We start from the raw sequence: 14,664 nt of genomic DNA on the forward strand, positions 1-14,664 counted from the left end.
CACCACATTTTGAAAGCTTCTAATCTCTTCTTTTCTATCATATTTATCATCTATGTTTCACTTCTATACATGGCTACACTCCACACAAATAGTTTCACAAACGACTTCCTGACATTTAAATCTATACTTGATGTATCTTCTAAGATAAGTTGTAGGCTGAGTAGTGCCTCACGTGTTCCAACATTTCTAAGGAATCCAAAATGATTGACCCTGAGGTCAGCTTCTACCAGTTTTTCCATTCATCTGTAAAGAATTTGTGTTAGTATTTTGCAGCCATGACTTATTAAACTGATAGTTCGGTAATTTTCACATTTGTCAACGCCTGCTTTCTTTGGAATTGAAATTATTATATTCTTCTTGAAGTCTGATGGTATTTTGCCTGTCGCATACATCTTGCTCACCAGATGGTATAGTTTTGTCAGAGCTGGTTCTCACAAGACTATCAGTAGTTCTAATGGAATATTGTCTACTCCCGAGGCCTTGTTTCGACTTAGATCTTTCACTGCTCTGTCGAACTCTTCTCACAGTATATCTCCCATTTCACCTTCATCTACATGCTCTTCCATTTCCATAATATTGTCCTCAAGTACATTGTTCTTGTATAGACCCTCTATATACTCCTTCCACCTTTCTGCTTTCCCTTCTTTGCTTAGAACTGGGTTTCCATCTGAGCTCTTGACATTCATACAAGTGGTTCTCTTTCCTCCAAAGGTCTCTTTAATTTTCCTGTAGGCAGTATCTATCTTACCCATAGTGATATATGCCTCTATATCCTTACATTTGTCCTCTAGCCATCCCTGCTTAACCATTTTGCACTTCCTGTCGATCTCATTTTTGAGACGTTTGTATTCCTTTTTGCCTGCTTCATTTGCTGTAATTTTATATTTTCTCCTTTCGTCAGTTAAATTCAATATTTCTTCTGTTACCCAAGGATTTCTACTAGCCCTCATCTTTTTACCTACTTGATTCTCTGCTGCCTTTAATATTTCATCTCTCAAAGCTACCCTTTCTTCATCTACTGTATTTCTTTCCCCCATTATTGTCAGTCGTTCCCTAATGCTTTCCCTTAACTCTCTACAACCTCTGATTCTGTCAGTTTATCCAAGTCCCACCTCCTTAAATTCTCACCTTTTTGCAGTCTCTTCAGTTTCAATCTACAGTTCATAACCAATAGATTGTGGTCAGAATCCACATCTGCCCCTGGAAATGTCTTACAATTTAAAACTTGGTTCCTAAATCTCTGTGTTACCATTATATAATCTATCTGAAACCTTCCAGTATCTCCAGGCCTCTCTCAGATACAAATGTAACATAAACAAGATCAGCTATCTGAAGATGAACTTGGCAGTTCAAAACTGGTAAAGACACCATTTTTATAAATAAGTAGCATTATTACCAGTGGCTGGTTGTGTTTTCTTCTTTGCAAGAATAAACTTTCTTATTGACAGCTAGACCCAGTCAATTATCTGATGTGGCACTTTGAATGCTCTTAATAAAGTATTTATTTTCTAATGTGTCACATTATTTTTGTGATGATGTGGTCAGCAGCATAATTTTGTTGTATCATAATACTGTCTCCATTTTCTGGATACAAATCAGTTATGTACAGAGAGAGATACATTGTTTTTTCATTCTCCCGAAGAATGTGAGATTTTGTGCTTAGAACCTTTTCATGTCTCACTCTTCATATGTTCCTTAAAACTTCATCTATTCTGTATAAAATCACCTCATTTCTTTTCTTATAAGACTGGATTCCATTTATGAAGATTTAAAGCAAGTGGCCAGTCTTTGCAACACTTTGAAATATTATCTGGATCTGCCTTCAGCGATCAAAATTATGGGTAATTGTTAGCCATGACTAATTACTGTGGCAAGCAAAGTTTCCAGAACTAACCCAACCTCCCAAAGTCCTAAAAGGTCTCACATTCTCTAGCAGTGTGTCCTTCTGAAGTTTAAGTAGGCTTCAGCTTCACAAGTGAGTGTCTTGAGCTTCCATGAAAAAATGACTATAGCTCCTCTGCCTAAGGAGTTTATGCCACAGAACAGTATTAAATAAAAGTATGCATCATGTGATACAAATGATAATATAACTGGTTTCAAAATCTTATAAAGTTATCATCAGAATGTATGATTTGATCGTCATTTGTTAATGTTCATTCCAAATACCTTGTTGATGCAGTCTACAGAATGTGATGAAAGAATGAATGAAAGCTGAAGAATATGCTTTATTAAATGTTATAGTACAGTGCTGTATTCGAGCATGATCTCGCAAGTCACCCACTAGTACATCATTATATTTCCATATCCTATATGATAAGTAAAAGCTCTGTATGGACAATATCTACTGAACAAATGACAACAATGACATGAAGAGTGACGAGAAAATATCAAAAGTTTACTGTATCATAATGAAAATTACTAGATGGTAACAGCACTGACAATATTAGGACAGGCCATAAATCACTTCTCTTGGTGTCCAAATGTGGGTGTCTCCACTTCATTTGAAAGAAAAGTAAAAGCTAAAATATACATCAGTGTCTAAATGTTCCGATGCAGCACTTTTTATTCACCAGCAGGTGAATAGTTGCTTGTTCTCATTTTTAATTTTTTAATATCAATAAAAGATATGATATTGAGCACTAGGTTGCTCTCAAATTTATATTTTTATATGCAGAAGAGCATTTTCTCTTTTTACAAGCTGTGACTTCATCACAAATAAAAACAGGGATCCATGGAATAAGGAATTTCTTTTTTTTATTCCAGTCTATGATCACAAAAATTGTCTGGTGACAATTTCACATCTGTCAGCATGAGCCTTCTGTGAAGCTGGAACTGTTATTTTCTTAAGACTAAGAGTATTTTTCTTATCTCATATACTAGTATCTTGTGTACTAGGTAGAATAGGTTTTTTATGGTATGGGTGGCAAGGATCTGGATAATTCTAAGGGAACGTCATCTACTTCAGGTGGTTTGTTCCAACTTAAATCTTTCAAACCTCAGTCAGATTGTTCTTGCAGTGTCTACAATATTGTCTTCAAGTTTGTTTCCCTTGTATAGCTGTCCCATATAAACATTTCTTCGACCTTTCAGCCTTCCCTTCTTTACCTAGTACTGTTTTGTCATCTGAGTTCTTAATATTTATACAGGTGCTTATTCTCTCTCCGGGGTCTCCTTAATATTCCTATAGGTGGCATCTCTATTTCCCCTAGTCAGATGTGCTTCTACAGCCTTGCATTTCTCCTCTAGCCATTCCTGCTCCATACCTACAACACTAAAGGAAAAAGTGACCCTTATTATTCATTATTAAAGCTGTCAGTGGATCAGAAAATAATTCAATATGCAGTAACAAAATTTACTTAATGTAAAAGCCTGGCACATAGCAAAGCACATTTTAAATATAACCTAAAGTCATTTATTCTGGACTACTGCTTCTATTCCATGGACGAATTTTTATATAAAAACCAGTTACCTTTATAAAAATCCTAGTTTTGAAGTGTAGTCAATGAGGAGAAATGAAAAGTAATATGCTCATATGCTCACTAAAAGATATCCGGTAAATTGACTCATTCCACATCATTTTGATAAAAAACCACTCTGTTTACCATTTTGCACTTTCTGCCAATCTCTTTCCTGTAAACTTCATTTACTGTGGAAACCATAATTGACTTAATGTAGTATACGTGAGCTAGACATGACTGTTAACTACATAAATACATCTTTTCTAAATATGATCCACTTAATACAACACAATTAGATAATTCAACTTGTACCCTTTGAACACACACTGCCTTCAAGCTATTCTTGATACAAAGTGTATTATGGAACTCTGATTCATTTTGATCTTGGCAGTTTTGTTTAGTTACAATGCTAGAATATGATTAACAAATAATTATTCAATAATGAATCTGTTAACTAATCTATGAAGATATGTTTATCTGTTATTCAGAATAGCACTGAATGTAAGAACAACTGGTCGAGGCACTGAGCAACCAGGAAGTCTTAAGGAAGTTCAGGGCATTGGATGGTGGCTTGAGGAGGAAAACCTAGCACAAGTGTCACTCAACATAACAGACTTTGACGTAACTCCACTTCATATAGCCTATGAAGAAGTGTGCAAAGAGGCAGCAGCTCTACGTGTGTCAGTCGTGGGATCAGAATTGTTGGGAGTTGTTCCACTGAAAGCAATTCTGCAGGTAATGTCAGGGTGACAAATAAATATGAGCAATGTACAAGCTTATGTCATGTTTGGATTATTTTAGTACCAGTAACTCATTAACAACTGAAACAGATAAGTTGAAAATGTATTTGTTGAACCTGCCCTTTTTTAGAAGACTTATCGACTAGTAACAGTGACAAATTAAATTTCAGTCTTTAATACAAAAAAGGACACCCACTTTTTTCAATAGCAGAATATGTCATTCCAGTTCTTTTTTTTTTATTTATTATATGATGGTCAGACAAAAAATAATACTTACTGTTTTTACTGGTAAGCCAAAAATTTGAATGTCATACCATTCTGCAAAACCTCTTCTCCATTTCATTACAGTAGCAACTTTCTGCATGAAAGGATGCCAGTATTGCAATCACTTGCAAAATGGCCAACATTGATTTTCGTATACGTGTATTAAGATTGCATTAAGTGTAGAATTTTTATATTCAGAAAGTGAAATGCCCATTTGCATTCATGAGAGACTGAAAAATGACATGTGTACAGTCATGCAACAGTGGATACCAGCACTGTTGGATTACTGGGTTTGTGACTGTAATGAAGCTAAGGGGCGAATATCATTGGCCAATGAAGCAGGGAGCAGCAGGCCAGTCACTACATAGACTCCACACAATATTCAGCTAGTCAGTGACATCATTTATCATGACTGCCAGGTAATTGCTGATGATTTTTGTCATATTACCTCTCTCAGTAAAGGCTGTGTGATGAAAATTGTTTAGCAGCTGAGATACCCAAAATTTTGTGCAACTTGGGTACCAAGAATGTTACTCGCTCCAAATAAAGAGATAAGAAACACAATTACCACAGAACTCTTGCAGCACTTCCATTTGGAGGGACAGGAGTTCCTGAAAAAAACTGTGGCTGAACATGAAACATGGGTTCATTTTTCTGAACCAGAATCAATGAGTCAGTCAAGGCATCATTTTTATTTATTTATTTATTTATTCATCCATGGAACAATAAATATTGTATGGATGTCATCAGATTACAACACATGAGCACACATTTACATTTACAATTAAACAGGTTTCTCATATTTTGTGTAGTTTTTATAACTAGTCATACACATATTTATAATTACATAATATTTTGGTGATAATGTCATATGTTGCTAATAATCTACACCTATGTTAAATATTCTTTTACAGAAAACATAGAAACTCATTGAAGAAGAAGTAGTTCAAAATTGTGCAGTTGAAAGGGGAAGTTATGGCTAAAATATTCTGGGATGCTGAGGGTTTGATTATGGTTGATTTTTTGGAACATGGATGCACAATAAATTATCTCCAATATGTCATAACCCTCAAACATCTTAAAGCACATCTTCAGCAAGTTTGTCCAACAGAAGCTATTGTGCATGTTGTTCTTTTTTGTGACAATGCAAAACCACATCACACTATTGAAGTTATAGTGAAAATGGATGGGAAGTCTCACCTCATCCCCCATACAGCCCTGACCTATCACCATTATACTTTCATCTGTACTGGCTGTTGAAAGAAGTTCATTGTGTGATTTACTTCAAAGATGAGGAGGCCTTGAAAATGTCCATGTGTCAATGGCTTCGGAAGCAGGACCATGTGTTTTATCACACTGGAGTACATGTCCTTGTTAAAAGATGGATCAAAACTGTGGGAATGAATAAAGATTATATTGAAAAGTTATAAATTAATCATCAGTGCTGTGGTTTTCAATCTATGTTTTTGCATTTGAAATTCTTGACAAGTAAAATAAAAAAACATAGGAGCCATTACTTTTTGACTGAACCTCATAACTACTCTGCTTGGAAAATAAAAATATAAGTAGAAAATTCAGATTTATTTTATCAAATCCTAATTCTAATTTTGTTTAGCAAAAGAAAAGGTGATGTTACATTTCATCAGACATCAGCTATGCAGAGAATCTTCCAGAAATAAAAACATATTCATCTTTGAAATGTTGTTACATGTACAGTAATACCAAGAAATTATTTCCTTACAGGTTGCAGAATATTATATAGACAAGGAAAATCTGTTTGTACTAACAGAAGATCAAAAAGTTCGACTTGCTATTAACAAACTTGGCCTTTCAGAACTACATACCTTCAATCCAAGGTAAGTACCATTACCAAAACACCTAATATAATGGACTAATATGTCTTACATGCAGAGAATATCATGCCAAAAAGAAAAAACATCCTGACAGTTGAGCTGTCATTAAAAATATGTAAATATTCAGCATAATAACAGATGACATATGAAATATACCATAGGTAAATGAAATAAAACATATATTTTTTGTCAACATAAAATAAAAGACTTTCTCCAATCTGCTCTGAGCCCATTTAATCATCCCATCAATGATGGAGTTTATGAGCTGATGCATGCTTCTGGTAAAGAGTATAGGTGAAACAATGAGGACCCTCAAAAGGGTGTAAATCAGTATAAACAACACACATTCTTAAGACAAAGTGTGAAATCAGCTGTGGCAGACCACTGAAAGGACCATATCAAAGTTATCAATTGTAACATCACACAAATGCCAGCTGATGAATGCATCCATCTGGGAAGTAGCTGATAAGACACAATTTGTGAGAAACATAAATAGCTCTCAGAAGCACCTCTGGAACAACAAGAAATAAAAATATTTTGCCCTCCATCTCACTTGAAAACACTCTTCCTCCTTTATCTTTTGCTTGCCAGAGCTTTGCCAATATTGATGGCGCATCCTTTGGTAAAAATCACACTAAGAGGCAGTAGCAATGTACCAGTAATAAGACAAGAATGATGATATAGAAACATAATTTACTGACAAGCACAATACAAGCAGCATATCCATTCACTGATATAGCTCAAAACCCACTGCTGTCTTTGGTCAAGTTGCAGACATTACAGTCCTTACTTGCTAGTGGTGGTTATAAGTATCAATATCCCCACATAGCACCAGTTCACTGACAGTGACAGTGGTGACTTTATCACTGATAGTGATATCAAAAGTGTGCACATTTCATTTGATGATTTTGTATGAGCCTCAGGAAGGTGGTTGGAGCACAGGTTGACTTGTATCATCATGCAACACATTTGCAGTATGAAAGGGCTTTGTGTACAAATACTCATGGTGCTGTGTGAGGACTGCGTGGCAGTACATGGGAGTGTCAGATGTATTCTTTGACACATTGTACAAGTGCTTGATGGGTTGTATATTCATTGTTTTGTGTTGGTAGTACGAACTCCACCAGGAGGACCAGATTTTAGCCAGCGATACTTGCAGGTCTTCTTTGTACGCTATGCACACTCCAAGAAGGACCCACAGCAGAGCCTCCATCCAAGATCTACTGTGGCACATGATAGCAGCCTTAAGGACCCTGTGCCACATTTTGACCAGGCCATTGCTCTGCAGGTGGTAGGTGGTTGTGCAGGTATGTTTAATACTGCATAGGTTGCTAAATACTGCAGAGTGCTTATTCAAATTGATGGCCCTGATCTATAGTGATGGTCTGAATGTGCCAAAGTATGATATCCAAGTGTCAACAAAATAATGCGCTGTTGTTTCAGTTGTAATGTCCTTCCATTTGCCATGAAGCCCTGCTCATGATGGAGAGAAGAAACTTGTAACCTTTTGACTCAAGAAGGGGCCCCATTAAGTAGCTTTGGAGGTGATGGAAATGAGCTGGGGGTATCACAAATTGACCTTTTGCAGTTGGACATATTCACACGTCTTGGACCAGGTGTGGCAGTCTCTCTTAATTTTGGGCCACACAAAGCATTTGTTGATGAGGCAGACTGTAGGGCATATGCCAGGATGTGAAAGGTTGTGCAATTGGTTAAGCATTTCACGTCGCATTTTAGTGGTACCAGCTGTCAAATTTTGTTGAGAAAGATTTCACACAGGATCGATGTTCCATTGGCTGTGATTGTGCATCTTTCAATTTTGAGGCTGGTTTCATTGCTAAATAATAGTTCGTCAATGCTAGGGTCAATTTGTTGGGTGGCAACCCGGTGTTCATAGTTGAAGTGAAGGGATATGGTATTAACCCTTGACATGTAATCAGCAATGAAGTCTGCACTGTGTAAGTGTCATATGTCTGTTGAGTACTGCAAGATGAAAGTCAGGTGTGGAAAAAATTATGCACTTACCTTTGATGGATGTTTTATAGTGTCGACAGGTGACTTGTGATCCATGAGTAGAATGACATTCTGATCTTCAGTGTCTTTGTGGAAGCACTTAACTATCTCACAAAGCATGAGGGGTCCCTGTTGAATGCCATTTGGATTGGGAAGCTGTCAGTTTGTAAGAGAAAAACCAGAGAGGTTGGGTTTCACTGCCCAGCAAACAGTTGTAGCACTGCACCTCGCGTCAGTGGTAACTATCAGTTGAGCATCTGGGATGGGACATGTGACTGTGACTGCATTAACGAGACTAATTTTTCTGCTATCAAAAGCATTTCATGTGTCTTCAGTCCATTCAACTTTCCTTTTTTTTCATTTTTGTTGCTACCTGATGAAGCATTTATAAGCAAGACTTGTAAGGCAGCTGCTTGTGGCATGTGGCATCGGTAGAAATTTAGAATTCCAAGGAAACATCAAGTTTGTGGTAAATTAGTGGTAGTGAAAACTGTCATACAGTTTCTACCCTTTTTAATGTTAGTTTGATGCCTGTGGCACTGATTAAGTGTCCTAGTAAATTGACTTCTTCTTGACATAGTTGATATTTGTCATGACTGATTGACACACTTTGACACACTACTGTCTTGTAAGGTTTAGAAAACTAACTTGAGGTGTACCTCATGTTCTTCAGTGGTGGCAGAAAAAATAAGGATTTTGTTGAGGCATGAATAGCAATGACTGAGGTGAAAGAGGATTTCAATAAATTGTTTCCACATTTATGCAGCATTTTTAAACCCATAAGGCATGAAAAGGTACTTGTACAGATCTAAGGGTTTGACGATTGCCATTTTTGTGGTACTGTCAGTGTGCATCGTGATTTGCAAATATACGTTTTTACAGTCAAGTATGCTTTAGTGGATGTGCCTGCCAGTGCATGAATAAAGTCTTGTATATTTGGTACTGGGAAACTGCATGGATTGTATTGGTGTTGAGGACTCTGTAATCGCTGCAGAGGTGAAGAGTGCCATCATTTTTTGGTATTAATTTGATAACAAATCCCCATGGGCTATCGGACAAATGAACAATACCAGCTTGCAGCATATCGTCAGTCACTGCTTTAGTAGCACGCAGGTTAGCTGACCACACTGGCTTTGGCAGCCAGACTGTGATCATGTATGCTGTGTGTGTGTGTGTTTGAGATTTACGGGCGCTAAACAGCGGGGTCATCAGCGCCCAATGTATGCTGTGAGTTGCATTTGCATGAGTATGTGTGTTGACTGTTTTGATGAAGGTCTGTGTGGCCAAAAGCTTTGTTTGAGTCTTTTTGTTGTGCCTAACTGTGACTCAGCATCTCCCATATATGGTGATTAGCAACTATCCTTTTCACAATATTTTTGCTACTGTGTGTGATGTCTATGTGCTGGACTTAGTACATGTGACCTTTAGCTAAAAGATATAAAATGAAACATTGAAGGCTTAGTGTCTGTGTGAGTATAGCACAATGACTTCAAATATTTGAGGTTGAATTAGTCTTTCATTCTATGACTTTTGCGTAACTGCACATGACTTCCACCTCTAATACATGTTCACAAACATGAAAAAATGAAACTGCACCATCGTTTGGGCTATGTCCCTCTATAACTGGCTGAACGAGTTGGTTCCATTGTTGATAGAGAAGAACATCATAACACCACCAACAGAATCATGTCTGTTAAAGCACTGTAATGTTCAAATAATGTTTCAGACTGATGATGTGCTTTACTTTACTTCCTTTTACTGTACAATGCATTCATTTCATGTTCCAAGATAAATTTTGAAGCAGTCTCTTGTATTTTGTATGGCCTAGCACTTTATGTATCAATAAAAACGAAGTTTCCAGTCTTAGAGCCCGAATGTGGCTTTCTTTTAGCACAGTGGGGTACAGATTGGGTTCTATTATTTTCAGTTTGTGACCGAATGGAAAGTAAGTTAAATACTCACCAATGAACTTTGGAGGCAACATGGAATTTCTTTCTTTTTTTGTAAGGGCTTATCAAACTAGGTCTATTGTTGGCATATTCCAGCCGGAGATTAATGTGTCAAACCTATAGCAGTACTGAGTTCTTGGATATAGGCAGTTTATGTTGGTAGAGGCGAGTGTGCAATTACTGGAAGTGAAACCATAACACTTAATGCTGACCGATAACCTAGGTTTTTGGGACATTCTAAGATGAACATCGATTTCAATGTACCTGCACATAAAACCAACAACATGAGCATGCAGCAGTCAGACCACCACTAGCTGACAGCTATACCTTATTATAAGACTCAGCACTGAGGATTCAAATTTAACCTAGCCCATCTCGGCACAGCCTGAAAATGTACACTACCAATTGTCAACCAGACAACGGTGATGACTGTTACTTCCAACATCAATATTTATGAGGGCTACACATGCTTTATTTTGGTTTCTGGTTTTAGTTGAGTCCTTGCCTCCAGTAAGTTAGTAAGAGAAAAGATTTCATTCATTTCTGTGATGCAGATATTCCCTCCTAAGTCCATTCTCCTGAATACAAATAGTTCCTCAGGATATTATGAACTCTCTTATGCTTTGGGTTCAAAATATTTCAATAAAAAGTGTGTCAACAAAACTAAGCAGGTGGTGACTGAAATTATTGCTGTCTCAAAAAACTACAGGTACCTCTATTTTGACTGCATCAGAGGTGGGAATCTTCCTACATGTTTGTCAGAAGATGTGAAGATAATGTAAGATATAGCTCAGATTGGTTGCTCAATAAAGTAACAAATTGGAAATTTACATGGTTGAAAGGTGTTTTCATTTGATGTTTTGTACTGAACAGCTAAAGTCCCATAGCCATCTGTGGAAAGATGAACATACAGAGAAAAGTGGAATTCGTGATCTTGATACATGTGAAGCAATGCCACCTGGGAACTGAAATAGCTTGGAGTATGAAAAGTTATCAAGGCGAATTTAAAAATAAAGTAGTTCATAGATCATATTGGGATATATTTATGAAGTATGAATGATAGTGTAGTTAGATAACAGCATCGGGGAAAATTCAGTTGAGAAAATTAATGAATTATGAGACAGAATTCCTGGGCAGCACTTACTTACAGGAGAAAAAATGTGTAGTACTGCCGATAGACAAACATAAAATGACACTCTACCTACCTTTCATAACTTGAAGTTCCTTCCTTGGGGAGAAGAGAGGGATAAATTGGTGAAGGTTAAAAGGAAGGGCAGGTCATTCCAAATCCAGGATGAGATGACCACTTATAGTGAGGCTGAGGAGCCACCCTTGCATGTTAAATATGGTAATGCAATAACTCTTTGTTAACAAATCCTTTTATGTAATGAAGTACATGACAGTCTGGTTGGACACTTACACACTAATGATCAAATGCATTATGACGACCTGCTTAATAGGGTGTTAGTCCATATTAGGAGCACAATATGGGAGCTGTTATGCATATCATGCATACAACAAATCCTTGGTAGGTTTTCAAAGGTACATGACACCAGATGTCTACACACAGGCCATGCATTTCCTGTAAATTACAGACTGGGGGTTTGAGGGTGCAGAGCTGGTGCCTGATAGCGTTCCACATAATAGTGTAAAATGCGTGGGCATTTATAAGTTGGCAAAAATGTCCAGCATAAAATGCCTGAACAAATCTGCAAAATTCATAAATTCCCAGGCATTTATGCGTTTTAAAGATTAATTGATAAGTGGCACTAATAAAAATTTTTAATCTAATATTTTGCATTATAAAAAGTGTTTTACAACACTACTTCTTCCGTGGTCAGATAACTAAGCCGATAAAATTGCTTGAGAGTTAGGGGAGAGTAATTAAGGAAAATAAACTGGACTATAAACATAACTTTTTACATCTTTAATTAGGTCAATTCTTAGGGTAGTGCACAACGAAAAAGAAAACAACACTCAAGTTTAAAATTAGTTTTTGAAATGAAGTATAGTTTGTATTAAGTAGCTAGTTTGTAAGTAGTATTTTTACTTATACTATAATACTGCAAAACATTTTAAAAAATGTCAGTAACTTTCTTGATCTTCATAAGATGAAGAAGGAAAATGAAGTTCCGACTCTGCCTCAGATTCTCCTGAATCTGATTCCTCACTGACCACTGGATTCTTCTCCATTTTGTCTTGGATTGGACTGTTCAGTATGAGTTTTTCCTTGGGGTCAGCAGGCTTATGACATATACCTGCTCCATTCATCAACGTCCAGTTGTAGGAGAGATAGTTTAATTTTACAGCCCTTTGATGTGAGTCTTTTGCTTTTTTACTGTGGATCCATCCAAAAGTGCTGAAGGAATGTTCTTTAGTAGCAGATGTAACAGGTGCGCCCAGAATTTTTATGGCAACTTCTGACAGTTTACAAGTGCCTCTGAAATCTTGCCACCACAATGGAGGATTTATGCAATGATTTTTATCTACCTGAGAGTGAGGACTCATCCCTTCCTACACAGATTGTCTGGATCATATTCCTTGTTTGTCCCTATAATCAGCTAAGTTCTCTCTAACTTGAATGATATTTAGTCCAGTGTTCTTGGCTGTGCCCCACAAACTAAGCTTATTATATCAGGCACCTTGACAGGCTTTAGGTTACTACCTTCTACTTCTGTATCAAGAAGAGTAGCTGCAAGGTGGGTATTGATTCTTTGTTTTTAAATATATGTTAGTGTTCTCATTTTATCTTCACAGCAGTGTAGTCATATGAGAGTAGATAAAGAAAGGAGCAGAATAGAAAACTATAATCTATCTCAAGAGTCACTACATCTGACAACAAAGCCCTTTTTATGTTTTTTCAATGAAAACAGTTTAACATTTAAGAATACATTTATCATCAAGAAACACATGTCAGTTGTTTAATACATTCAGTGATCTATGCCAGGAGTGCTTACCATAGCACTGTCTGTGCAGGTGGGAGAGTTTGTGTACTCCAGTGAAGCTGGGAGCTATGCAGGCAGTAGCATAGCTACTGGCAGGTCCAACCTAGCCAGACGGATCTCAGCAGAGGAGTGAGATCAAGTGTGTCTTCCAATGTCCCTTCTTTCTTTCCTTTCCTCACCCATCTTCCTTCTTTCCACCACAACCTGTCCCAGGGGCCCAAAACGCCTCAGTAGTTTTTGTGTCTTCAGTTATCAGTCACTATGCCACTGGACCAAGATTACAAAGCTGTCGGGGACAGTGTGATTGTTGTTGTGCAGGAACTTTTACATGTTAAAAAAATATAAGCACAGGCATATTTTGGAGGACAGTACTATCAGTCCAATACAGAAAAGCCTTGCAGAGATCAGAAGGTTGCGATGGGAGCAGGACTGTGTAATCTGGAAGCTCTTAGTGACAAAACGGCATGTAGGCGGCAGGCGTGTGATCACCATTTTACTCGAGGAGGCTGTAGAGTAGCTCGTGTGCTGCACCTGTGACTGAGCATGCCTATTCAGAATCCACTCTGCTCATCCTGCATGGGGAGGGGGCTTGGAAAGGTGCCCTAAACACAGTCATCCTAACCAACCAACTACTTGACCGGATGGCCATGTCCACAGGATACAACATATGTCGAAACAAAAGGAAGAAACGAAACTTAAGTATTGCTACCTGGAATGATCGAACTCTCATTGACTCAGACAAAAGCAACCAACCACAACAAAGAACAGCTATTGTGGCACATGAACTAAAAAGATGCAACATCGATACTGTTGCCCCCAGTGAAACAAGACTTGTGGGCGAGGGTCAAATAAAAGAACAAGCTGGAGGCTACACTTTCTGCTGGAAAGGGAAAGATGAAAATGAGCCTTGTATTGATGTGGAGGGTTTGCTGTGAGGAATCAACTTATCAATGATCTAGAAAAACTAAATGAAAGATTTATGACCCTCTGTCTCAAACTCATGAACACCAAAAAGCCACTATAATTAGTGCATATGCACCAACCCTAGACTCAGAGGATGATAAGAAGGAAGAGCTCTACACCCAGCTAAACTGACTCTTATCAACCATACCTCAGTCAGATAAAATTATTCTACTAGGTGATTTCAATGCATGAGTTGGCAGAGACTATTCCCTATCAAAAGGTATTATTGGTAAGGAGGGTATTGACAATGGCAGCTCCAGTGGAACTCTTCTTCTGAATAAATGCTCAGAACACAATCTTGTCATTATAAACACTCTCTTTTGACAGAAAAATAAGTTTAAAACCACATGGCAACATCCCAGATCAAAACACTGGCATCTCATAGATTATGTGATTGGGCAGTCTAGAGATCGACGTGATGTGGAGATCACAAGAATTGTAGCTCAGGCTGATGACTGATGGACAGATCATTGAATGGT

The 14,664-nt window shown here is 37.5% G+C and overlaps 1 protein-coding gene across 1 annotated transcript in view; it reads left to right on the forward strand.

Moving 5' to 3' along the window:
• The window catches only part of LOC124613427 (formimidoyltransferase-cyclodeaminase-like), a 116,127-nt gene that overhangs the window by 69,170 nt on the left and 32,293 nt on the right, over window positions 1-14,664 (forward strand). Inside the window, exons 5-6 of the mRNA XM_047142133.1 lie at window positions 3,947-4,193; window positions 6,206-6,318. Of these exons, the coding sequence (XP_046998089.1) occupies window positions 3,947-4,193; window positions 6,206-6,318 (360 nt within the window). The remainder of the gene's footprint in view (window positions 1-3,946; window positions 4,194-6,205; window positions 6,319-14,664) is intronic.

The sequence above is a fragment of the Schistocerca americana genome, chromosome 1 (assembly GCF_021461395.2).
Source record: "Schistocerca americana isolate TAMUIC-IGC-003095 chromosome 1, iqSchAmer2.1, whole genome shotgun sequence".
Classification (NCBI taxonomy): Eukaryota; Metazoa; Arthropoda; class Insecta; order Orthoptera; family Acrididae; genus Schistocerca; species Schistocerca americana.